The sequence below is a fragment of the Alexandromys fortis genome, unplaced genomic scaffold, assembly GCF_014885135.2.
Source record: "Alexandromys fortis isolate MF-2015 unplaced genomic scaffold, M_Fortis_MF-2015_v1.1 scaffold_31, whole genome shotgun sequence".
In the NCBI taxonomy this organism is placed as follows: Eukaryota; Metazoa; Chordata; class Mammalia; order Rodentia; family Cricetidae; genus Alexandromys; species Alexandromys fortis.
In genome coordinates, this window is record NW_026067974.1 from 143,766 (window position 1) to 167,311 (window position 23,546).

Consider the following 23,546-nt stretch of genomic DNA (forward strand, 5'->3'; position numbering starts at 1 on the left):
CCCTGGAAATATATTCAGAAATGCAATAGAGACATTTTTAGTAGACTGTGGAAATGGCTGAAAGTTGTTGGAGAATAAACATGTAGAATGCAGAGGATCCAAAGTCTCTTCGGAGTCAAAGACGGGTTTATAAGTCTTAAAGTTTAGAGATGAGATGAGGAGAATGTTCATACCACCAGAAGCCAAGGAAAAATGGGGAGGACAGGCCAGTTTGCAGAGAGAGAAGGATACGGGGAGGATGAGGTGGAAATACCAGTTGATAGCAGAGAGGAGGTGTGTTGGGCAGTCCCAAGTGGAGAGATTGCGTTTAGAGGCCTGATGGAAGGATTTAAAGGAAGTATTTCTGTAACGACTTGACTCTTTTGGTTATACCTTTCCCAGACCAATGGTATCTTTCTCATGTCTTTCTTCTACTAAAGTCCAGCAAATGATTTTATACCTGGTTCAAGTATATGCTTTCTGTGTAGTCTTTCCTGGCCATGTGGGCTGGCTTAGCCCTTTTCTCCTTCTAAAGTCCTCAGGCATTATTATCTATCCTAGTGGTTCTCAACCTTCCTAATGTCACAACCCTTTCATACAGTTCCTCATGTTGTAGTGACCCCCAACCATAAAATTACTTTCCTTTCAACTTTATAACTGTAATTTTGCTACTGTTATCATAATGTAAATATCTGTGGTTTCCAGTGGTCTTAGGTAACCCCTGCGAATGGATCATTTGACTCCCCCTCAAAGGGATTGAGACCTATGGGTTGAGAACTGCTTGTCTATATCATTATTATTGGTTAAACCTTTGGGGGCACCTATGAATCAGCTATGAAGGTTGGCACTGCTAATATTTGAATTTCAAAGGTGCATTGGAGTTACTCATTTATAGTTGAAGTTTCCTTAATAAAAAAAAATAAAGCTCTGGGCAGTGGTAGCACACACCTTTAATCCCAGCACTCAAGAGGCAGAGGCAGGGGAATCTCTGTGACTTTGAAGCCATCCTGGTCTACAAGAGCTAGTTCCAGGACAGGCTCCAAAGCTACAGAGAAACCCTGTCTCGAAAAAACAAAAAGATAGATAGATAGATAGATAGATAGATAGATAGATAGATAGATAGATAGATAGATAGATAAAAAATAAAGCAAGAAAAGAAAAATTCAGTTGTAACTTTTAAAAGTATAGTACGCTGGGCGGGGCTGGGGATGTAGCTCAGTGATAGAGCATATTCATAAGGCTATGGGTATAATCCCCAGCTCCACCAAGAAAAAAAATAATGTGCACATGGGGGGAATGGCTCTATAGTTATTTAGGCCTTACTCTTAGCCATTCTCAAGTAGTCAGTTTTGGATAGACCTTAGAAGATCTGATGTATACCATGATGTACGTAAGATTATTGACCCCTGCTGATCTAGTCTATTCAGGTGATGCCATGCTCGTGGAAACCTGACGTAAACTTGAAGCTTATTTGTTCATTTCTTTTTTCTTCTTTTTGAGGGGAGTGGGGTGTGATTTTAAGTCAAGGCTTCTTTGTATAGCCTTGGCTATCCTGCAACTAGCTCTGTAGACCAGGCAGGCCATGAACTCTGCTTCCTCAGTAAGGGATTAAACATGTGTGCCACCACCACCCAGCTTGTTCATTTCTTAGTTTGCCTGGTACTGTGCTAGATGTTGGGTCTCAAGTGAGACACAGGCTTGCCTGACCTCACGGCACTTTGGTAGAGGGAAATAAACAAATAGGTGCATACTGTGCTTTAGAGGCCACTGGGAATGGATGGGGCTTTCTGCCTGTGACACAAGCATGTTTGATATGGATTATTTCTTCAAATCTCACTGTGGCTTGAAGATGTAGGCACTTTAATCTTTCTTCCACAGGCAAGGGAACCGAGGCTCAGCGAAGTTAAGTTGATAAGTTTCAAAGCTGGGATTTGAGCCCTGGCTATGAGTGAGATCTCATGTAAAATGCCAAGTGCAGAGGCTTGTGCCATGAGCTTATAATCCTGGGCCTGAGAACACGAAGACAGGATCTTTGCGGCTTGTTGGCCAGTCTAGCCAAATTGGCAAGCTTCAGGTTTAGTGGGAGACCTTGTCTCAAAATTAAGTTGGAAAATTATTGAGGAAGACTCCCAGTATTGACACATGTGCACATACGTGTGCATGCTCATCGGCCACACACAAAATTGATCACAAAAATAAAATTAAATATAAAAATAGTCTATTATGATAAATGTCAAAACTAAGTACTTAGAATAAGCTATATTATAACTTGGCCTTTGGCGGATTTTCTGTGTGAGTTGATTATGGCATCTGAGAAGTGCCCAGTGAAGAAGTGTCTGCTTTCTGAACAATTTCCCGAAATTTTTATTGCTCAAAGGATTTTGTATTGCAGTAAAAATCAAAAACAGCCATTCTTAAAAATGCCCATCACCCATTTGGTGAATAAGAGTGCTTCTTGAGTTTTTGAGTGATGTCTACTATAAGTTTCCATGGGGTTCAGAGAGTTGGAGGGACACACTGCTACTGAGTGTCTGCAGAAATGTGTGTTGAGAAGTCATGTTTTCTTGATACGTGACTAATAATTTGTGGTTGGTTCCCTAAATTCTGAAGCCTTCAGGCATCTCTAAGGTATAACATTAACATCCTGTAGAGGTGATAACCAAATACCTGAGAGGCTAAAGAATGCATTTCTGGTAGTTAATCAATATGAGAGCCAATGTCCTTTAACTCCATAATGTGTAGTTTTTGTCTGACTTTGATAGAGACAGTGAGATACTGGTTTGATGTTAGGTGTTGTGCTGGCTACGGTAGTGGACTTAGAATCATCAGTAGGTATTTGTAATATTAAATTCTTGTCAATATTGATTTTGACCTGATTGTGTACATTGGAAGTGTCTCCCATTTCTTGACCTGGACATTCTATGTTTGTCATTTCAGATTACCTAAAACCAGATCCATGGATGATCTTCTTTCTGCCTGTGACACAAGCAGTCCCCTCACTCGTACTTCTAGTGACCCTAACCTGAATAACCACTGTCAGGAGGCGAGAGTCAGCCTGGAGCCCTGGCACAGCAATCCTGAAGGAGCAGAGCCAGTCTATGTGGACTCGGGGGTAGGAGGCCCACAGCTGACTGTGGGAGAACTGGGCCTTCCCCCTCCTCTGCCCAGCAGCCAGAAAGACTACCTGAGTGGTAAACCTTTCAAGGGCCACAGGAGCTGTTCTCTCAGTTATCAACTACGTAATACTTCTGCACCCCGGGAAATGAGGAGCAACGCCTCTGAGGCCAGAGTCCTGGAAGAGACTAAGGCACTGGCCCCAGGCCCTCCAGCCCCAGAGGAGCAGAGGACTTCTGATGGCTTAGGGAAGCCATCTGAACAGAGTCCAGAAAAGGAAGCTGTCGGTACACTCAGTGCACTCCCTAATGGTTCCAGCAAGTGTGGCGGAGCCTGTGATTTTCCTGAGCCTTCCCAGGATTCCCTTATAGGCCCTCCCCACCAGGCCCACCTAGACTCCATGCAGGCCACGCTCAGCAGGTGTACTCTAGGTCACAATCAGGGTAGCCTTTGTAACCCACCAAGTGCTACCAGCCAAACTCCTCAAGAACCAAATACTGACCTCCTGCACCAAGATCCCCCTGGGTCTCTGGCAAGTATCTCCCACCAGGAACAGCCTAGTTCAATGCTGGGGCTGATCCACAAGAAGGAAGATGCTGGCAAGAGAGCAAGTAAGAATGGACAGATACTAGAAAATCCCCGCTTTGGGAAAATACCATTGGAGTTGGCCCGAAAGCCAATTTCTCAGAGCCAGATCAGTGAGTTCTCATTTTTAGGGTCAAACTGGGACAGCTTCCAAGGGATGATGACTTCATTCCCAAGTGGAGAGACCACTCCTCGGCGACTACTTGCTTATGGCTGTTGCAGCAAGAGGCCGAACAATAAGCATATTCGAGCTGCAGGGTCCTGCTTTGGGGGCCAGTGGGCTCAGAGAGAAGGGATGAAGTCACCTGTCTGTTCTAGTCATTCCAGTGGACATTGTACTGGCCCAGGAGGAAAGAACAACCGGATGTGGTTGTCCAGTCATCCAAAGCAAGTCTCCAGCGCAAAGCCTTCTCTTCTGAGCTGCCCTTCTCCTATGCCTCCTCTCTACCTGGATGACGATGGACTCCCCTTTCCCACGGATGTGATCCAACACAGGTTACGGCAGATCGAAGCAGGGTACAAGCAAGAAGTAGAGCAGCTCCGTCGACAGGTTCGAGAGCTCCAGATGAGGCTAGACATCCGTCACTGCTGTGCCCCTCCGGCAGAGCCGCCCATGGACTATGAGGATGACTTTGTGAGTATCCGCTAGCTACCCCCGTCCATTGGTTTCTTCTGTCCCTTCAGCAGTCACCTGATAAGTACTGCCTGTGTGCTGCTGAGTTAAGCTCTCCCTTCAGGATGGAAGACAAGCAAGCACAGTGATGTTCTGAGTGTTAGTGGAGGAAAAAGGTCAAGGAAGGCTCTCCTGAGATCTTAAGCTGAGTGCTAGAGAATGTGATGTTTAGCTCGGAGGACAGTGAAAGGGGGAATGCATGTTCGGCAGCATGGAGGCATCAGGTGTTCCGGTTGGTATGGCCTAATGAAGGGGTGGGGTATGTGGGCAGATGTGTGTAGACTTGCATACACTTTGTGCTGGGACTGAGAGGGAGAGGTAGTATAAATGAGTGGTAACGGGAGAATTGACGGAGGATCCACTTGAGTACCTTTTGATGAGGCAAGTGAGACGCAGAGTGGGAGGCTGGTTCGGGCATATTATTGTTTTTTTATTTTTTTTATTTTTTTTTATTTATATGAGACAGGGTTCCTCTATGTAGCTCTGACTGTCCTGGAACTCGCTTTGTAGACCAGGCTGGTCTCGATCTCACTGAGATCCTCCTGCCTCTGCCTCCCAAGTGCTAGAATTAAAGGTGTGTGCCACTGTTCCTGTCTTAGTTGAGACTTCTGAAAACAATCCAGGTCAGACATAAGGAGAGCCACCCAGGCTTTACTGCCCTCGCTGTCTTAGATTCTGAAGTTGCAGTCCTCAGGGAGCTTCCTGAAGCTGTCTTGCCCTTGTTGTCTGTATGGATGTTCCCCTTCCATCAGTAAAAGTGTCCCCAGTTGTCTGCTGATAGAACAGATAGGTCTAACAGTTGAGGGTTGTGCTTTAAATTCTCAGCCAAGTTCTATTTGTAATGGCCCGTCGGTAAATGTTTTTAGGTTGTGTGGGGCAAACAGTCTCTGAGACTATTATTATGACCATGGTAACACAGAAGCAACCATAGGTTATATGTAAATGAGTGAATATGGCTATGTTCCAGTAAAACTTGATTTATGAAAACAGGATAGACTGGTTCTGGTTTGGCAACACTTAGCTTAGGGTATAGCAAGAAATATAGTCTTCCTGTGCTGTACCACATACTGGTTAACATGATGGTTCTGAGCCAGAATGCTGGGATCAAACATCAGCTTCACCACTTACGAACTCTAGTTCTCTGTGCCTTAGTTTCTTTATTTTGTACCATGAGGATAATACTAATGAAATTCACGATTATTGTGAGGAATTAAATAAGGTTTTGCATGGAATACTTAGAACAGGGCCTGATAGCGGTAGTGCTAGTGCTGCAGAAGTGATGGCGCTGTCGTTGTCTTTGCTGCAGACGTGTTTAAAGGAGTCCGACAGCAGTGACACCGAAGACTTGGGCTCTGAGCACAGTGAAGACTGCCTATCAGAAGCCAGCTGGGAGCCCGTCGATAAGAAGGAGACTGAGGTGTGTGCAGCAGTGAGCTTCCTTTCTCAGAGATGAGGGTGCACTGTGGTCTGGAACAGTCCCTGCCCCCAATAAATATCCTTGTAGGCCAGTAATGGCCAGTCATAAAGACCATCTTGGTCGTGGGGCAGCAGTGGTGGCATGTCTTTAATCCCAGCACTCGGGAGGTAGAAGCAGGTGGATCTCTGTGAGTTTGAGGCCAGCCTGGTCTACAAGAGCTAGTTCCAGGATATGATTCAAAGTAACACAGAGAAACCTTGTCTCGAAAAACAAAAAAAAAAAAAAAGAGCTAGTTCCAGGACAGGCTCCAAAGCTACAGGCCGTCATAATCACTTTTTTCCTGGGCTGCTTTCCTGATTGCAATGTTGTTGTTCTCCTTTTTGGACATGGACCTGCAATTGTCCCTTGTGCCTCCTGGTAGGTGACTCGTTGGGTTCCAGACCATATGGCCTCCCACTGCTATAACTGTGACTGTGAATTCTGGTTGGCCAAACGAAGACATCATTGCAGGTAGGTTTTGTTTGGTTTTTGCATTTCACTGCAGGGTTCTATGTATAAAACAAAATTAACTGAAATTGGAGATATCGTAATAGTATTTTTGTTTACGCCTAAGCTTTTTATTTATTTCTGGAAACCCTTTTAGATCAGCATTCATTCTCAGGACACTGATATTTCTCATTAGTTTCTCCCTGTTTGTACTTTGGCAGAAATTGTGGGAACGTGTTTTGTGCTGGATGCTGCCACCTTAAGCTGCCCATTCCTGATCAGCAACTTTATGACCCAGTTCTCGTCTGTAACTCATGTTATGAACACATTCAAGTATCTCGTGCCAGGGAACTCATGAGCCAACACCTGAAGAAACCCATTGCTACGGCTTCCAGCTGAATGCCAGAGGAGATGATCTGTCTGTTTTTAGCAGGTTTGAAGGGAGGATCTGCTTCAGGTGTAGTCTGGAAGGTTCCTTGGTATGGCTCGTGAACACAGAGCTCAAAGATACCATCTTGAGAAATCCTTCTTGGTACCATGTGACTGGAGCAGAGGAATTTGAGTTTGGCAGGAGATTTTCTACTGAAGAGACCCTCACTTTGGGGTAATGGTCCTGATCCAGACCCAGGTCTGGAAGCTTCACGCTGAGTTGGTGACTCCAGCTTCTCTCCTGGAGGTCACAAGATGATGATTTCATAAATACTGCCTGGTGCAAAGTGCCCAAACAGCAATAGAAAGGCATCCTTACAACCAAACTCCAAGTGATAATGAGACCCATCTCTCCTCCACCTTGAAAAGAGCAGATCATAGTATACAAGATAGGAATTTCCATCCTATTTGAGAAGAACTCTATTCTGTACCTCTGTGCCCTGTGTCTGTGCATGAAGGCTCAGTCTCTTAGAGGCGCTCCCTCTAGTTGCATTAGTACTGTCCTCTGTGGCATTTGGTTCAAAGACTGGTTCGGCAAATGGAGGCATTGATGTATTTTTCACCTGGCTCGGTGGCCAGCGTCAGCGAATATCCAGTTTTTAGAGGGACAGTTCTAAGGATTAAGACATTTTTGGAAACAGAGGAAAACTCTGGTGACGTTTAGTCTTGGCGAAAACCAGTTATTTTGAGCTGTGAAGGCAGTTGTCACTCTGTTCCGCAGTGGCTGCTCTTGAGGTGTGTGCGCACTGAAGAAAGAGAAGGGAAAAGCAAAATTATCCTTGTGAAATTCTGCTGATTGTGCCCTACCCTTTGCACCTGACTTTTCCCAGTTGTCCTGGTGCTAACACGGGAGCTACACCTTGATCCTCCCCTGGCATGAAAATAAAGCAAAGGATTTTGTTGTTCCACTGCCCACTCCCCCATGTGGTCTTTCCCTTGGCTGCTGCCTCCTCTGGGTCACACTGCTTCTTATCCTGAACACTTGACACCTTGAGGGTAGAATATAGCATTTGGTTTTACCTCCTAGCATCTGCTATTTGGTATGTGAGGGTTTCAGTACAAATGCTGCTGTCTATTTCTGTGCACTTAACAATGGAACCCAAACAGAAAGAAGAAAGCCTTGATACCAAAATTGGGAGTGATGATGTGTCCATTCGGACCAAACATTTTGTCGTGTTTGATTTTGATTTTGTTTTTCATCTTACCATGTGCCAGTGGCACTTAACCAAAAGATACAGTACTGTAGCCATGTGCTTGGTTGGGGCAGATACAGTCTACTTGGCGCACAGCGAGAGCATGAGGACTTCCTATCTCTGTTTTCCTTCCTTCGTTCTTGTAGGAAGCAGAAATTGCTTACTCTGTTAAAGCGACAGCAGTTGTCTTTCTCAATGCTACTGTCTTGTTGCTTTCTAGAAAACATTTTTTTTTTCATTCCAAACTAACCGGAACCTACATTTAGAATGGGAATTACCGTCCTGACCTCTTCCTCAGTTCTGCAGCAAAGCATCTGTGCTCCTTGTATAAGTGCCATGGAGTAACCTAAAAAGTTTTGGCATATATAGGTCAGCTTAGCAGATTTTTTTTTCATTTAAATGGAGCTGAATAATGGAGATTTTGTGTCTTGAGAAATTCTCAGATCAATGAAAGAGCAACAAATTATCTCTGATACATAAAAATATTTTCAAAATTTTCTCAATCATTAAAATTGACTGCCAGTCACATGGCTTTTTAGTTACCGATTTTCATTGCACTTCACTCTGTTTTCAGGGGGATCAGTAACATTCTGGGAGACTGTATCTGTCTACTTTGTGTGACTGTTTTGAGGGACTGTCCCATCAGTGAACAAATTGCATGGCCTTGGAGAAAGACTCTGGGCTTCTGGCTCAGATGTGTTCATCCTTTCAGAGCTGTTGTGGGTGTAAGTGACATGATGTGGCCAAAAATCTAAACTGTGCAGTTGCGTTGTGACAAACATGCAATGTGCTGTAAAAACTCAATACAGTTTAAATAAAATCTCTATATTAGTGCTGCTTTGTTGGCTCTTTCAATTTTTTTAGTTCATTGGTACTGGGATGGAACCTATGGCTTCATGGATAAAGCAGTACTGGACTTTCACTCGAATTCCTAAGTACTAGCCCTTCACTCGAATTCCTAAGAAAATTCAGTGCTTTGACTGTTGGGCGCTGAGTCGGGCTGAAGGCAGGAGGATGATGGCAAGTTTGAGGCCAGACTGGCTATAGGGCAAAATCAAACTGCACTACTCCTCGGAGTCCCTCTCGTATTTGGGTTAGTTGACTGTCCCCTTTCAAGTGAAGGTCATTTCTTTCTTCTCTGGGAGATCACAACTTGTCAGCAAGCACAAAAATTTGTTCTGTCTTCTCTTTATTCCCTATTGCTAGGTACCGTGCGTGGGTCTCATCTAATTTGAAGTCAAGTTTTCTTGAGCTGATTTTTTTTAAGATATAACAATGCTACTGTATTATAAAATAAATTCACGTCCTCTGGTTACTATACCTAAACCCTTCCCCATCATTTTTATTTGGAGAGAGTAGCAATTCAACTGTTAGGAAAGACTAGAGTGTATCCCCTGTTCTCAGGAACCACTCGGCTGTATCATCTATGCGTACTCTGCATTCTGAATCCCCCGGGGCCACCCTGCCCTGCTGAAGCCCCCTGCCATCTTGCTGAGGTAAACTGGGCCTCTTTCTCCTCAGGAACCACAAATCCCTGGTGTGCTGCCTTCCGGGGACCCTACAGAGAGGGGCCGCTTCAGGAAGGCCCGCGAAGGTGACCCCAGTGGCCTGCCAGTACCTCGGCCAGGCGTGCGCCCTGCTGAGGGGGAGGGCGGGCTCGCGCCTTCTCGGCCACCACGCGGAGGGAACTCGAGGCCCCATTGGCCGCACCGAAGGGCGTGCGGGGACTCGTGCGCCAACGGTTCGGGCCTCGGCAGCCGGGCGCTGGCAGGAGGGGGCAGGGCGCAGCGAAGGCCCGGGGGATCGAGAACGGTGGGAGAGCCAGGCTCGGCGGGGCGAGGCCCAGGGCCCGGGCGGGCGATGGAGGAGGCGCTGCTGTCCACCCCCATCAACCCCAACAACTTCCCCGCCAAGCTGTGGCGGCTGGTGAACAGCCCTCGGTACCGCTCCATCCGCTGGGACGGCCGCGGCGAGGGCCTGCTCATCGACCAGCCGCTCTTCGAGGCCGAGCTGCTTAGCCCGCCGGGCCCGGGGGCCGGGGGCGCGGGGGGAGCCGGGAGCAGCAGCGGGGGCGGCGGCAGCGGCGTCGGGGCAGCCGGGGCCGAGCCCGAGCTCTTCAAAACCACCAACTTTACCAGCTTCATCCGCCAGCTCAACCTCTACGGCTTCCGCAAGGTGGTGCTGGGTGGGCCGGGGGCAGCGGGGCCCGGGCCAGGGCCTGGGGCTGGCGGGCCGGCGGGCGACGGGCCACTCCACCACTTCCACAGCCCGCACTTCCGTCGCGACCAGCCTCAGCTGCTCGTTCACCTCAAGAGGCTCACCAGCGCCAACAAGGCCAAGCTGGCAGCCGGACTGGAGGTGCCCTGTCGCCCGCCCAACCGCTTCCAGCGGCTCCTCATCACCTCAGCCTCTGCCTCCGCCTCCGCTTCCACCTCCCCGCTGCAGCATCAGGACCCGCCGCCCCAGCCCGCAGGGCCCCGGCCAGAGCAGCATGGTGAGTTTGTGCCACCTGGATCCTCGTTCTCCATCATGCACGGGGGCGAGCACCGTTTCTGCACATCCCCAGGACTAGGTCACATCACTTGCATCATCCTCACTAGCGCCTGCATTTCCTCTGGCAAGAGGCCATAAGCATCCCCTGGTCTGTGTCTGGCTACCAAAAGGACACAGGCTTTGGGCTTGCTTTCCAGTCCTCTCCAAGAGAGTGAATCCCAAGAGTTAACCTACTTCCATTTACTTCTGCCTAGTCTCTCCACTGTGATCATCTAGAATAAGCCGTCGATTATCGATTATCGACACACCGGGTGGGAAGGGCCACCCATTGTCTGGCCATCAAAAGAACAGGCACTCAACAGGTTCCAGTGTGAAGGGACAAAGTCACCGCTAAGAAAACTTGAGGCATTAACCCAACCAAGGGAAAGGGGAACAGGTTCTGCGCGTGGAAATTTGTTCTTGAAGCAACATGCCACCTTTCACCTATTGACGCATCTCATTGGAGTATCAATGAGAACAGTCATATTGAAAGCTCCAAGAAATATAGAGTGGTAGACACTGTTTATATATCTAAGGGGCAAGCTCATCTGCAGTGTGGAAACAGTTCACTAATACTTCCATCCTAGCTCCTTAGAGCTTGATGCCTTACTTGAGATGTGGGCAAACATAAAGCAAAGTAGTTAAAACAAAACGGCTGGGCGGTGTTGGCTCACGCCTTTAATCCCAGCACTCGGGAGGCAGAGGCAGGCGGATCTCTGTGAGTTCCAGGCCAGCCTGGTCTACAAGAGATAGTTTCCAGGGCAGGAACCAAAAGCTATGGAGAAACCCTGTCTCGAAATCAAAAAAAAAAAAAAAAAAAAAAAAGACAAAAAAACTCCAAAAGCTAGATGTCAAGCTTAGTTTAAAAGAACTTTAGAAAGCACACAATCATAGTTTATTGATTTTTTCATTATTCCTGGTTATTCAGGATGGGAGGGACTGAATATTTAGTGAAAAATTCAGAAACTTTTGGTCATAGTTCTGTGATGGACTTGATTGGAGCTGCCTTTCTGTCTGCACGTGTGAGGGTGGCCTTTTTTCCTTGCTCTGTATGGCGGCCACAATAGACAGCTGCACCAAGGAAGCAACAGGATATACTAATGGGGATTTGGGATTCTTTTTTTTTTTGTCACCTTCAGATAGAAGAGTAATAGAACATTTTCAGACAGTTAGCATGGTTAAAAATAAAGGAGTCTGGGATATTTTTGAAGCATGGGACAATTTAAATGTACAACACTATATGGTTCCTTTCAACTAGGCCCAGTGCTGAAGCAATTCTGCGTTTGGAATTCGGAAGAGAAGAGCCTAGGTTTTCTGTCTGTGGAGTTTAGAAGATGAGGAACTAGGTTAGAGTTCTAGTGACAAGCTGAGAAAGTAACAGTGGCATGGGAATGTTCTAAAGGAATTCTAAAGGAAAAGTGAGCTGCCTCCGTGTGGTGAGCCTTGATTCAGCTGGGGAGAAGGACAGCAGAGACAGTTCTAGGGAATATGTTTCTCGGGAACTCCAGCTGGAGTTGTTGTTCATTTTGTTTTGTTTTTTAAGTCTTATTTCTAGAGGGCTTTAGGGAAGAAGACAGGGAAATAGCCATCTCAGGACACATTCTCTTTAACCTTTTCCCCTCGTCTATCTTAAACCAGCTGTATTCTTTTCGTTGCTGTTTAAAATTGCACATATTTACTTGTGTATCCATGCACACGTATGCTCTTGATGTCTGGCATGTGTGTAGGGTCAAAGGACAGATTGTTATGAGTCTATTCTCTTTTACTTTTATCAAGTGAGCCCTTTTGTGTTGTTTTATTGTCCCAGTTTTATTCATAAGGCCAGTGGCAAATTTGTTTGAGCATTTTAAAGATTATTTGTTGAAAAATTCATGCTTCTTCAGCGTGGCAGTATGTGAATGTGTTTTCAGGTATCTCCTATTTCTTCCTGCTGTTGTGTACAAAAGGATGCTAGCCATTGCCTATACTTAGTGCAGCAGGCAATTGTGTTATTGGCTGCCATGGAATGTAATTCTTTTGTTGTTCCAAGAATGCTGTCGCAATTTGTTTCCTTCTATGTGCCAAGGTTCTTGGCACTTCTATTTTTTCCCACCTTTTTTTTTTCCATTTTAATTTTCGAACACAAGGTCTTGGTATGTAGTCTAGGTTGGGCCTGACTTTGCAATCTTCCTGACTCAGCCTCCCAAAAGCTGGGATTACAGGCATGTGCCACCCTGCTAGGCTTCTCACACCTAGTTTTTATTCTACTTGAACTTGTCCCAGTTATATGGCTGCTGTTTCCTGCCTTCCAAATTTTCCTTAATTGTAGAATGGTCTACTTAGGGGCCTAGTCTTCTAATTTAGATCCACTAAGTCAAGAATATACCTGATAAAAAGTGTGGAGATTGGGTTTTCTCTTTCTATAGTCCATTTATGTTATTTTCACTGGCGATTTATAATAAGTCCTACTGGTCAAATGGAGTTTAAAGTCTGGGAAGTAGATGCTCTTGTGTGAACACAACAAGCTCCCAATAGGCAGATTTTGGGATTCTTTAATGGAAATGGCTAGTTTGGTTTCATTTCCATAAAAGGAATAGAATCTTGAAAGTCAAAAATCCATTGTGCCCCACATTTTCAGAATTCTGAATTCAAATATACCTTGAAGATGTTCTGAAGACACAAATACGATGACTTATGATGACTTGGTTAGAGAGAGCCCTATTAGCTAATTGTTTTTAAAAGAATAAAAATGAACTAACCGTGTTTCCATTCTTTAAGAAACAAGTTGAAGTAATGACTCCCCCCTCACAGTTTTGGAGGCTATTTTTATTAATACTTAGAATTTTTCATCATTTTGTATTTTGATCATATGTATTCCTCACTCCTCCCTCTAACTCTTTCCAAATTCAGCCCTGCCAGCTTCATGGCCCCTCTTCCATATCTTTAACCGAGTCTAGTTCTTACTGCCCATGGACTCACTCAGGGTGTGGGGCCATCCACTGGAGTGTTATTGACCCATTGGGGTCACACACCCTTAAAGAAAACTGACTCTCCTTTCCCCGGAACCCATCAACAACTCAATAGTGAGGAATGACCTAATCTTGACAATATTGTTATATTACCAGCATCTAAAATAGGTAATTACCCAACACTCAGAGTTTATCAGCAGGGAAGCAGAACTTTTTTTTTTTTTTTCAAGGCAGGGTTTTTCTATAGCTTTGACTGTCCTGGAACTAGCTCTGTAGACTAGGCTGGCCTCCAACTCACAGAACTCGGCATGCCCTCTGGGGATTAAAGGTGTGTGCCATCGCCTCCTGGCCAGAATTTATTTTTAAATTCAGATTTAAACTAGAGACTGAACAGCCTATCCCTGAAAAGTCCAGAAGGTTTAATAGTTTAATTATTAATATTAATAGTAATGTTAATAGTATAACATAGTTTTGGCATGTGAAACCTCCAAGGAGAAAGCAGGTAGGAGAGGGGTAGTTGGGATGCTCAGAAACACCTGTTGTGAAAAGTACCGATTTACTGGGGAAACCAGAATTGTCACTTGAATACTTTCTGTCTTCCAAACCAGGATTTTTTTTTATTCTTTATTAGATAGTGTGCTTGATTTCTCAGGTTCCAGAATTTGTGTTGTTAGTATTCATGCATTTATTTGTTTACTCTTGGTGTTAATGCTTTATTTGCTAAGGAAACTAGTTGCCATGGAAATAGAATGGGAGATGTGTTGAATGGTTTATAATTTATTTGAATGGGTAGCTATTTGAGTGACATCTTTCAACATGTAACCTAGCACTGAAGTCACACATAAATTAAGTTTGTGTCTGTTTAATAAAGATTAGCTCAATAAAGTAGATTGCTTATTAAGATTAGTTTAAGGAAGCATGTTGGAAGGAAATCGTGAACCACGTATATAGTCAATAGGTAATAGTCTCCTTCTGAATAAATTAGTTTTTTATATTCAAGAATTCCAATCTATAAATCCAGGCTATAGTATTTATAGCTATCATCTTCTCACTACAAACTTTTGTCTTTTTCCTCTCAATTTTCTTTCTACCTAGTTAGATTAGGAAAAACAGATGCTCATGTTGGAGTCTCTGAGATTAGATGCCTAAAGTTTTAATCAGTGCTTCCTATGGCACACGTGCCAGTAAGGGTGTGAAGGCCACTGGAAAGGTCTCTGTTGGAGACTAAGGAAAAAGAAAAATGCAGGGCTTGCACTCTAGCTCAGTGGGTCAAGTGCTTGCTTGCCTAGCATATGGAAGTCATATGCAAAAGCTTTGATCCCAGGCCTGAAAAGAGAGAAAACCTTAGGAAAGATGATTGCTTACTTGAAAAGATGAAAAAACCTAGGTGAAAGTTTTCAAGCCTGACGGATTTTTGTTGGCATTGCTAAGTGGAGTATGGTGGCACATGCCTTGATCCTACCAGTCAGTTGGCGGAGGCAGGAAAATCGCTTAAACTTGGGCTATGTAGTGAGTAATCAGCCCAGGTTAGAACAACATAGCAAGACTCTCTCCAACAATTTACTACTTAAATATAAAATGAATAAAATCGAGGGACCAGTGCACTGGCTCAGTGAGTAAAGATACTTGATGAATTGGATCTCCCATAACCCACTTGGTAGAGGGGAGAACCAATTCCTGAAAATTGTCCTGACAGCCACACACATGCTGTGGCAGGCATGCCCAAACAATAAGTAAATAGTTAATCTTTGCAATAAAGAAATATCTCTTTGTGGCTCATGTTATGAATTCTTATTTATTGTGAACATTTCTTTTATGTGTATAGTAGAGTGATACTTTCCTACTTATTAAAGCTCCTAAAGGTCTTGAAAGAAAACTTATAGTTTTGATTTAATTTAAACATTAGAGGTTGGTCACTTTAACTTTTATGTCAGTCATGTTGAGAATCATCAAGAGTTGGTTATTCTTTCAGCACTGTATTCTGAATTTCTTTTTGCTAAATTTAAAGTTCTATTGTGTTTAAAAATAGCTGATAGGTGAGCAGCTGCATATTTTTGACCTTTGGTTTACTGTCTGAGAGTGTATTGTAAAGTTTGTAAATGTGTTCTTCCTCTTTTATGCAGGACCAGTGGCTGTAGGACAATTTCACCGGTCATTCCGGCGAGATAATTTGTCTCCTTATTCCTACGTATCAACTTCATCCCACAACCACAGCACGTTCCCTCTGAAAGGTTTAGATCGAACCCCGATTCCTCCTAGAACATGGCAGAACTCCCTTGGAATGCACCCTGGACAAGTGGAGACATCTCCCACTTTTTCAGATAAAGGGGTTCCATTTCCTGTACTGCAGAGATTTCCAACTGAGGTTACTTACACGCTGCAGCCCAGCGCCACATCTGTACATGTTCAACAAGGTCCTCAAACAATGGTCAGCTCCTCCCAAAAATACAGTAACTACACACCCTCGGCGCAGTACTCCCAAGCCTACTACCCGACAGGTAGGAAACATTCAAGTTCACTGGCTTCTATAAAGGTAGCTTATAAGAACATTTATATTTTTGTAATATTTCAGTCTTTATGTGCTTAACAAATAGGAATATGCATTTTTAAAATGTCATGATTTCTTAACCAGGCCTGTTTTTAAACAATATAAAATGCTTAGGGACTGGAGAGCTGGTCCAGTGGTTAAGAGAGTATACTATTCTTGCAGAGAACCCTGGCTCACATGTCAGGAGGCTCACAACCGTCTTTAACTTCAGCTCAGGGGTCCAGTGCCTCTGGCTTCACTAGCACCTGCACTCATGTACATATCTCACCCCTACATGCTCCTAATTAAAGAAATAAATGTTACATATATGGTACGTATATAAAGTTTCATCTGTTCTTAAGGATCTTGAGAATCTGTTACCACATAAAAGTGTATATTTTCAGTAAAATGAAAATTCTATATCCACAAAGTGTATTCTAATTCTGGGAGGCTGGAGAGATGGCTCAGAGGTTAAAAAACTGACTGCTTTTTTAGAGGACTCAGGTTCAATTCCCAGCACCCACATGACAGCTCACAACTGTCTGGGACTCCAGTTCCAGGGAATCAGACACATATAGACAAAACACCAAGACGTACCAAACACATAGAGAGTCAGTGCCCTGGAACCTTACTTCCTTTCTACCATTGTTGTCGTGTTTCATTAAGTTTGTCTTTAGGATATGTTTTTTATTTCACAACTGAGATTACCTCATAATTAAATCATTTTAGTATTTCAGTAATGAAGTTAAATAAGAACACATACTCTTAGCTGGGTAGTGGTGGTGCATACCTTTAATCCCAGAACTCACAGGCGAATCTCTGTGAGTTCAAGGCCAGCTTGGTCTACAGAGCTAGTCCTAGGACAGCCAGGACTGTTACACAAACAAACTCTGTCTCAAAAAAGCCAAAAAGGAAAAAGAACACATAGTCTGAAAATTAAATCCTTAAGTGTGATGAAGAGTAGCGCCCTGCACTATTCACCACAGCCAACTTAAGAACTGAGGAGTAACAGGCAAACTGTGTAGCTGTGACTCCAGCCAAGGACAGTGAGGACAGGCTGGTAGATCCCAAGACAGCAGGCAGTCCTTCCAGTAGTTACCATTGCTTTTGCCTCTTGGAAACAATTTTAGTATTTTCAAATAACTTTTTGCAGGATAGAATTATTTCATTAAAATTATATCTTATTTTATAGACACGCTGTAGCAGTGGTGTGTTTCCTCACGTGTAGTTCAGTGTTTTGACATTGAGACAAAATTCACCCTCAATAACCACACCCTCAATTTACATACAAACAATTAGAAAAATTCTCAATGCTTTAAGTAAGTTTATAATTTTGTGTGGGTACCATTCCTAGTTAGCCTTGGCTGTGTGTGGTCTGTGGCCATGGGTTGGACAAGCCTGCACAGTAAGGCAGTAGACACAAGACAAGGGTCAACGCTTTCAGAAAAGATCAGGCAGAGAAGGAAGGGGACATTTCTCTCCTTCATGAATTAAGACTCTAGGAGCATTGATTTTTTGTCAATTTTGCAGATCGAGAAAATCTCTGAAAGGGGTTTTCTAGGCCATTCTCCCAGGGAAAACTTAGCAAAATAAGAAAATAGAATATTAGCTAGAAAAGGAATTAAATAAGTTGACATTTAAAAGTGTAAATGTGGTGACTGGTGTGTTTGTGATACTGTTCTCTGACGGTTAACTGGGAAATGTCTGGATCTTCTGCTGACTCGTTGCATTTTACCTGATATAAATATCAAAGGGATTGCTCCACTTTAACCAATTGACCAAGTGGAATCAAGTGTGGATGTTTAGAGCTACTACTCCTCTGGTGATAGAGCTGAGAATGAAAAGGAGAGTAGATATGACTTTATGTTTTCATTGTTTTGCCTATTAGTAAAAGCTGAAAGATTTATATGGTCTGAAGAGAACCAGAATACCATTTTTGCCCCTTAGAAATTTTTAAAATTTAGTCTTATATAGAAAATGATTAGACTCTAATATTTTTCCTGATTTGCAACTACTTCTTTGAAAAAAAAGTGCAATCTTTAAAAGTAGAAGATGGCACTGGATGGTGGTGGCGCATGCCTTTAATTCCAGCACTCGGGAGGCAGAGACAGGGGGATCTCTGTGAGTTTGAGTCCAGGCTGGTCTACAAGAGTTAGTTCCAGGACAACCAGGACTGTTACACAGGGAAACCCTGTATCAAAAAAGCCAAAAAAAAAAAAAAGTAGATGATGGCTAAATTTATGTTTATAAGTTATCAATCTTAAATACACTAGAAAAGTAGGTTTTTTTTGTTACTGATGAATTTAATCCAATATTTCTTCTTTTAAAGATATGATTTACTTACTCTTTAGCAATAGTTACCTTTAACAACTAGATTATATCCTGACTTTATTAATAAATATGAATGGATTTATTCTTACTCATCTGTTGAATGTATAAATTTATTTTAACAAACAAGGCATTTCTAGCTAAGTTATTTTAGCTGCATTCTGTGTATGCATACATGTAAGTAGATAGACAGATATAGATTCTCTGTCTTCATACACACACACACACACACACACACACACACACACACACACAAATATATTGAGACTGTATCTATCTCTCTATATAGTACTGGCTGCCCTGGAACTCACTATATAGGCCAGGCTGGCCTTCAACTCACAGAGATCTGCCTGCCTCTGCCGCCCAAGTGCTGGGACTAAAGGCATGCACCACCACTGCCAGGCTAAATACTTTTGTAGATGGAAATTTCTTTTCTGCCCTGTTCTGCAGCCATTCAGTCCCAGGGAAACAGACACTTATATTAATTATAAACTGTTTGGCCTCTTAACTCAGGCTTATTATTAACTAGCTCTTACAACTTAAATTAACCCATAATTCTTGTCTATGTTTAGCCACAAGGTTTGGTACCTTTTCTCAGTAAGGCATTCTCATCTTGTTTTCTCTGCATCTGGCTGGTGACTGCGCATCTGCCTTTCCTCTTCCCAGAATTCTTCTAGTCTGGTCACCCTGTTTATACTTCCTGCCTGGCTACTTGCCATTCAGCATTTTATTAAACCAATACAAGTGACAAATCTTGCTGGGCAGCCATGGCATGTGCCTTTAATCCCAGCACTTGGGAGGCAGAGACAGGTGGATCTCTGTGAGTTCTAGGTCAGCCTGGTCTACAGGAGGTAGTTCCAGGACAGGCTCTAAAGCTACAGTGAAACCCTATATCGAAAAACCGAAGGGAAAAAAAAGTGACAAATCTTTACAGTGTACAAGAGTATAATACCACAGCATACTTTCCTTTACTTAAAACACTAAAGACTCAAAAGCTTCTTGTGTGTCTGGAGACAGGTCTCAGCAGTTAAGAGCATTGGCTGCTCTTGAAGGGTACTTAGGTTCAATTCCTAGAACCCACATGGTGATTCACAAACATTTGTAACTCCATTTTCAGAGAATCCAACACCCTCTTCTGACCTCCACAGGCACCAAGCATACATATGGTACATACACATACATACAGGCAAAATATTCATACATATTGAAATAAATAAACCTTTAAAAAAGATTCTTGGGGGTTAATTTTTAGACTGTGCAGGAAAGTGTATACACGTACCCTTATCTTTCCAATTTGGAGTTTTGGAGGCATATTCTTATGGAACTATTAGACGCGGTGGCTTGAGTGCTATATTCCTTAACCTGCAGGAACAGGTGAATATAACATGGAAGTTTTTTAATTGGAAAATATACTTGGAGTTCTAAGCAATATTCATTAAAACTCCTAGAGAGATGAGAACCACTTATACATTCCTCGTTAGAAAATGTTACAAGTTGTTAATACTATTCAATCTTTGCAGAAATAGTATTTGTTAAATTACTGATTTGGGGTGTTATTAAAAATATTTTATTTTCAAGCTGGGCAGTGGTGGTGCACACCTTTAATCCCAGCACTCAGCAGGCAGGTGGATCTTTGTAAGTTCGAGGCCAGCCTGGTCTACAGAGCGAATTACAGGACAGGCTCCAAAAAGCTTAAAAGAGAAACAAACAAATAAACAAAACCTTTTATTTTCAGCTGGGTATGAATGGCACATACCTTTATCCCAGCATGGGGAAACAGGCGGATCTCTGTGAGTTTGAAATCAGCCTGGTCTACAGACTGAGTTCCAGGGCTACACAGAGAAACCCTGTCTCAAGAAGCCAAAACCCAAAACAAACAAATAAAACTTTACTTGTGAACTTGTAAATTAATACTTGTCTGCAAGAGTTCAAGGTAAGTATGTAGAAGGAACCATTAAGAGCAAGGAGGGTGTGGGGCCGTGGCTTAGTGATGCAGTTCTTGCCTAGCACACTGGGCCCCAGCTCCAGCCCAGCACTGAAGAGCAGAAAGAGCAGCACAAATAAGAGCCCCTGTCATTGGCACATCGTGTTGTTTGCATTTTGTTTTGTCAGCATTTAACAAGTATAATTTGAGATGACTATAAAGTTTCTGAAATTATGAGAATAATAAAAGCAAAATCTTCTGACAGCTTCTACACTTGCTCTTAGCCAAAAAGGCTGGCTGAGCAGTGCTTGTGATGGCTTCGAATACATGACATGAAGTGTGTGAGAGTCTTTGCACACTCTGCAGTGCTGCTGCATAAGTAGAGTTGTATTGTTAAAGATGAGCTGTCTTCTCTGGGAATGAGAATTTCATAAAAACTGCTGTGCGATTGCCTAACTTCTCCAGTAGGGTGAAGGATACAAAATGCTAAGCAATATAGTCGCTATTTACTAAGCGCTTGCTAACAGCATTGTGAACACCCTGTCAAAGCCAGATCAGCTCTTAGTGCTGAAAGGCAAGACGACCTCTACCACATTCGCGTAGGTCACAACAAAAAGACTAACTGAAGAGTTACCAAATTCCAGTCCCTTCAAAACAAACTCTTATCATCTGAGGCTCAGATAAAATTTTAATAAAAATACTTAACTTCTTCTAAAAACTTGTTGTGAAGCGCTGGAGAGATGTAGTATCCTCTCTTTTAATTGTCTGCCTTTTAAACCACTGCTGTCCTAGTCAGCAACTGCAACTCTGCCGCTACCAGCAGGCTAGGATGCAAGAGCCTCAGCCAAAGAAATTCTGGTCCCTATGGTACCGACTCTTTCAAAACTACTAAGAGAACTTACTAAATCTCTGTCCTGCTAAAGAATTCAAGATTCAGGGGCAGTAGTGGTGCACACCCTTTAATCTCTGCACTCAGGAGGCAGAGGCAGGCAGATCTCTGTGAGTTTGAGGCCAGCCTGGTCTACAAGAGCTAGTTCCAGGACAGGCTCCAAAGCCACAGAAAAACCCTTTCTCGAAAAATCAAAAGAAAAAAGAATTCAAGATTCAAGGGTGGAGGTAGAATTGTGCCTCCCAGAGAGGCTGAATAGTAAACAGCTCACCTAGCTTGCCTCCTCCCATCTCCCAAGAAGTCCTTTTTCCTCTCTGTCCTCTTTATAAACCCTTCTCGACCTGGCTCCTCCCTACTACTTCCTGTCAGCTAGATACTCATGCAGCCTCCAGACCACAGGTGAATTTCATTTAACCAAGCACATCTTTGCATGATTAAACAAAGTGTTCCAGAACATAAAAGTAACACACCTTAAAATAATATTCTACACCAGAGCTGGCTTGATGGTTAAGAGCACTGACTGCTCTTGCAGAGGACCTGGGTTTAGTTCCCAACATCTGCATGGTGGCTCACAGTCATTTACAGCTCCAAGTCCAAGAGTTCTGGTGCCCTTTTCTAACTTTTCTGCCTGGGCTGGGGGCGGGGTAGAGGAAGCTGCAAGTTTTTAACCCTAGCACTCAGGAGACAGAGGCAGTCTCTAAGTTCAAGGCCAGCCTGGTCTACGTGGTCTACATAGTGAGCTCCAGGACAGCCAGAGCTGCATAGTAAGACTCTATTTCTCAATAAATAAATAAAATAATTAGATTTGGCCTCTTTAAATAGTATGACTAACAATTTCATAAATGGTTTTTATAGTAAAGCCAGGAACTAAAAAAAAATGCAATCAGGCTAACAAAATGATCATCAGAATCTTCTTGTATTTGTCCCCCTTTGAAGCACTCATTTTCCTTGCCTAGAAGATTTTTACATCCTAATTCCTCAATGACAAACTGTTGGGTCCGATGGTAGTTGATTCTATCTAGACTCTCACCCTCTGTTACTTTTAGTGTGATATTATAATCTCCCTCTTTTATAGAAAATGTTCATTTTAGGCATTTTAATTTTATTCATTTTTACTATGTATTTAAATATACTTAATATTCATCCATATTTACCTATCAAGTTCTGTGTTACGGATTTTTTTTTCTTGACTAACATGCTGAATTGGCTCAAAATAAACTTTGCCTTCTTTTCAAAATCATTTCTTTCCTTTCTGTGTGTGTGTGTGTGGTGTGTGTGTGTGTGTGTGTGTGTTCACATGTGTTGTGAATATGTGCCTGTGGAGGACAAAGGTTGGGGGTTTTCCTTGATCATTCTCCACTTTATTTCCTGAGGCAGGGTTTCTCCGAGGCTGACTAGCATAGATAGTCAGCATGCCTAGGGATCTTCCGCTTCTGCCTCCTGACTGTGTGGCTTGTATGTAGGACTGAAGAGCCACACTCCAGTCCTGGTCTTCATGCTCATGCTGAAAGAGCTTCACCCTCTGAGCCTTCTCTCCAGCTCCCAAAGTTACATTTTTAAAGTCAAAGTCATGATGATAGCAAATTGTAGCTGTCCTTAACTTCATTTTAAAATGAACAGTTACTATGACCAGGCACTGCTTTAAGGACTTTCCAAACATTAATTCATTTAATTCTCAGACTTACCTTATAAGATAGATTTTGTCATTTTATAGATGGGGAAACTGAGGCACAATTGATAAGTGGCAGACTGATGGAGAAGCCTATCTATCTGCTACCTGTCTTCTGTCTATCTACATTCTTAGCAAAAAGCCCCCCCCCACGTGCATGCATGTGTTTGTGTGTGTGTTGTTTCTGTTGCTGTTGTTTTGCTGTATTTCTCTTTTAGGGGATTCTTCTGGTATTTCTCTCTTATCAGGTGTGGTAGACAAGGAAAAGATTGATGGAGAGATGTACCCTTGTATGCTGCTGGTGGCGTTGGGACTGCTCTGGGTTATTAGTTCATTCTACCTGAAGAAAGGGAACGTGATCCAGATGTTAGAGTGGGTTGTGTGGCTGCTTTTAATGCATTTCAGTATTTTCTCCACTGAGCAGTTTTTGATTATAATGGACCCTTGGTAAATGTTCTGTTGAGTGGAGTGGACTGGTTCTGGTTCATTTAGTCATCTGACATGGCCATCAATGGGTTATATTCTCAGTTTCTCTCTCATCCTAGACGGAAGCCATAATAGTTTGGGCCAGAAACTGAATAATATCCATGAATAGATTTTGTAAAAATTAAAACATGACTAACATGTAAAGGATAAAATATTTTAGCCTGTATGGCACTACACACCTATAATCTCAGCGCTTGAGATATGGAGGTAGTTGGTTCTGATTTCAAGGCCAGTCTGGGCTGTATGAGGCCCTCTCTCAAAAAGCAAACACACACGCACAAGAGCTGGGGAGATGGTTCAGTCAGTGCTGTGCTTGCTATGCAAGCTTGAGAACCTGAGTTTGGACACCCAGCACCCATATAAAATG

General features: G+C 43.2%; 2 protein-coding genes across 8 annotated transcripts in view; both read left to right on the forward strand.

Annotated features, from left to right (window-relative positions):
* The window catches only part of Mtmr4 (myotubularin related protein 4), a 23,017-nt gene extending 14,308 nt beyond the window's left edge, over nucleotides 1–8,709 (forward strand). For all 7 annotated transcript variants that reach the window (XM_050156812.1, XM_050156808.1, XM_050156811.1 and 4 more), the window contains 4 exons: nucleotides 2,917–4,312; nucleotides 5,658–5,768; nucleotides 6,190–6,278; nucleotides 6,476–8,709. In XM_050156812.1, coding sequence (XP_050012769.1) covers nucleotides 2,917–4,312; nucleotides 5,658–5,768; nucleotides 6,190–6,278; nucleotides 6,476–6,653 — 1,774 coding nt within the window. In that variant the 3' untranslated portion in view covers nucleotides 6,654–8,709. The remainder of the gene's footprint in view (nucleotides 1–2,916; nucleotides 4,313–5,657; nucleotides 5,769–6,189; nucleotides 6,279–6,475) is intronic.
* A 1,027-nt stretch (nucleotides 8,710–9,736) lies between these two features.
* The window catches only part of Hsf5 (heat shock transcription factor 5), a 46,167-nt gene continuing 32,357 nt past the window's right edge, over nucleotides 9,737–23,546 (forward strand). Inside the window, exons 1-2 of the mRNA XM_050157011.1 lie at nucleotides 9,737–10,370; nucleotides 15,480–15,854. Coding sequence (XP_050012968.1) covers nucleotides 9,737–10,370; nucleotides 15,480–15,854 — 1,009 coding nt within the window. The remainder of the gene's footprint in view (nucleotides 10,371–15,479; nucleotides 15,855–23,546) is intronic.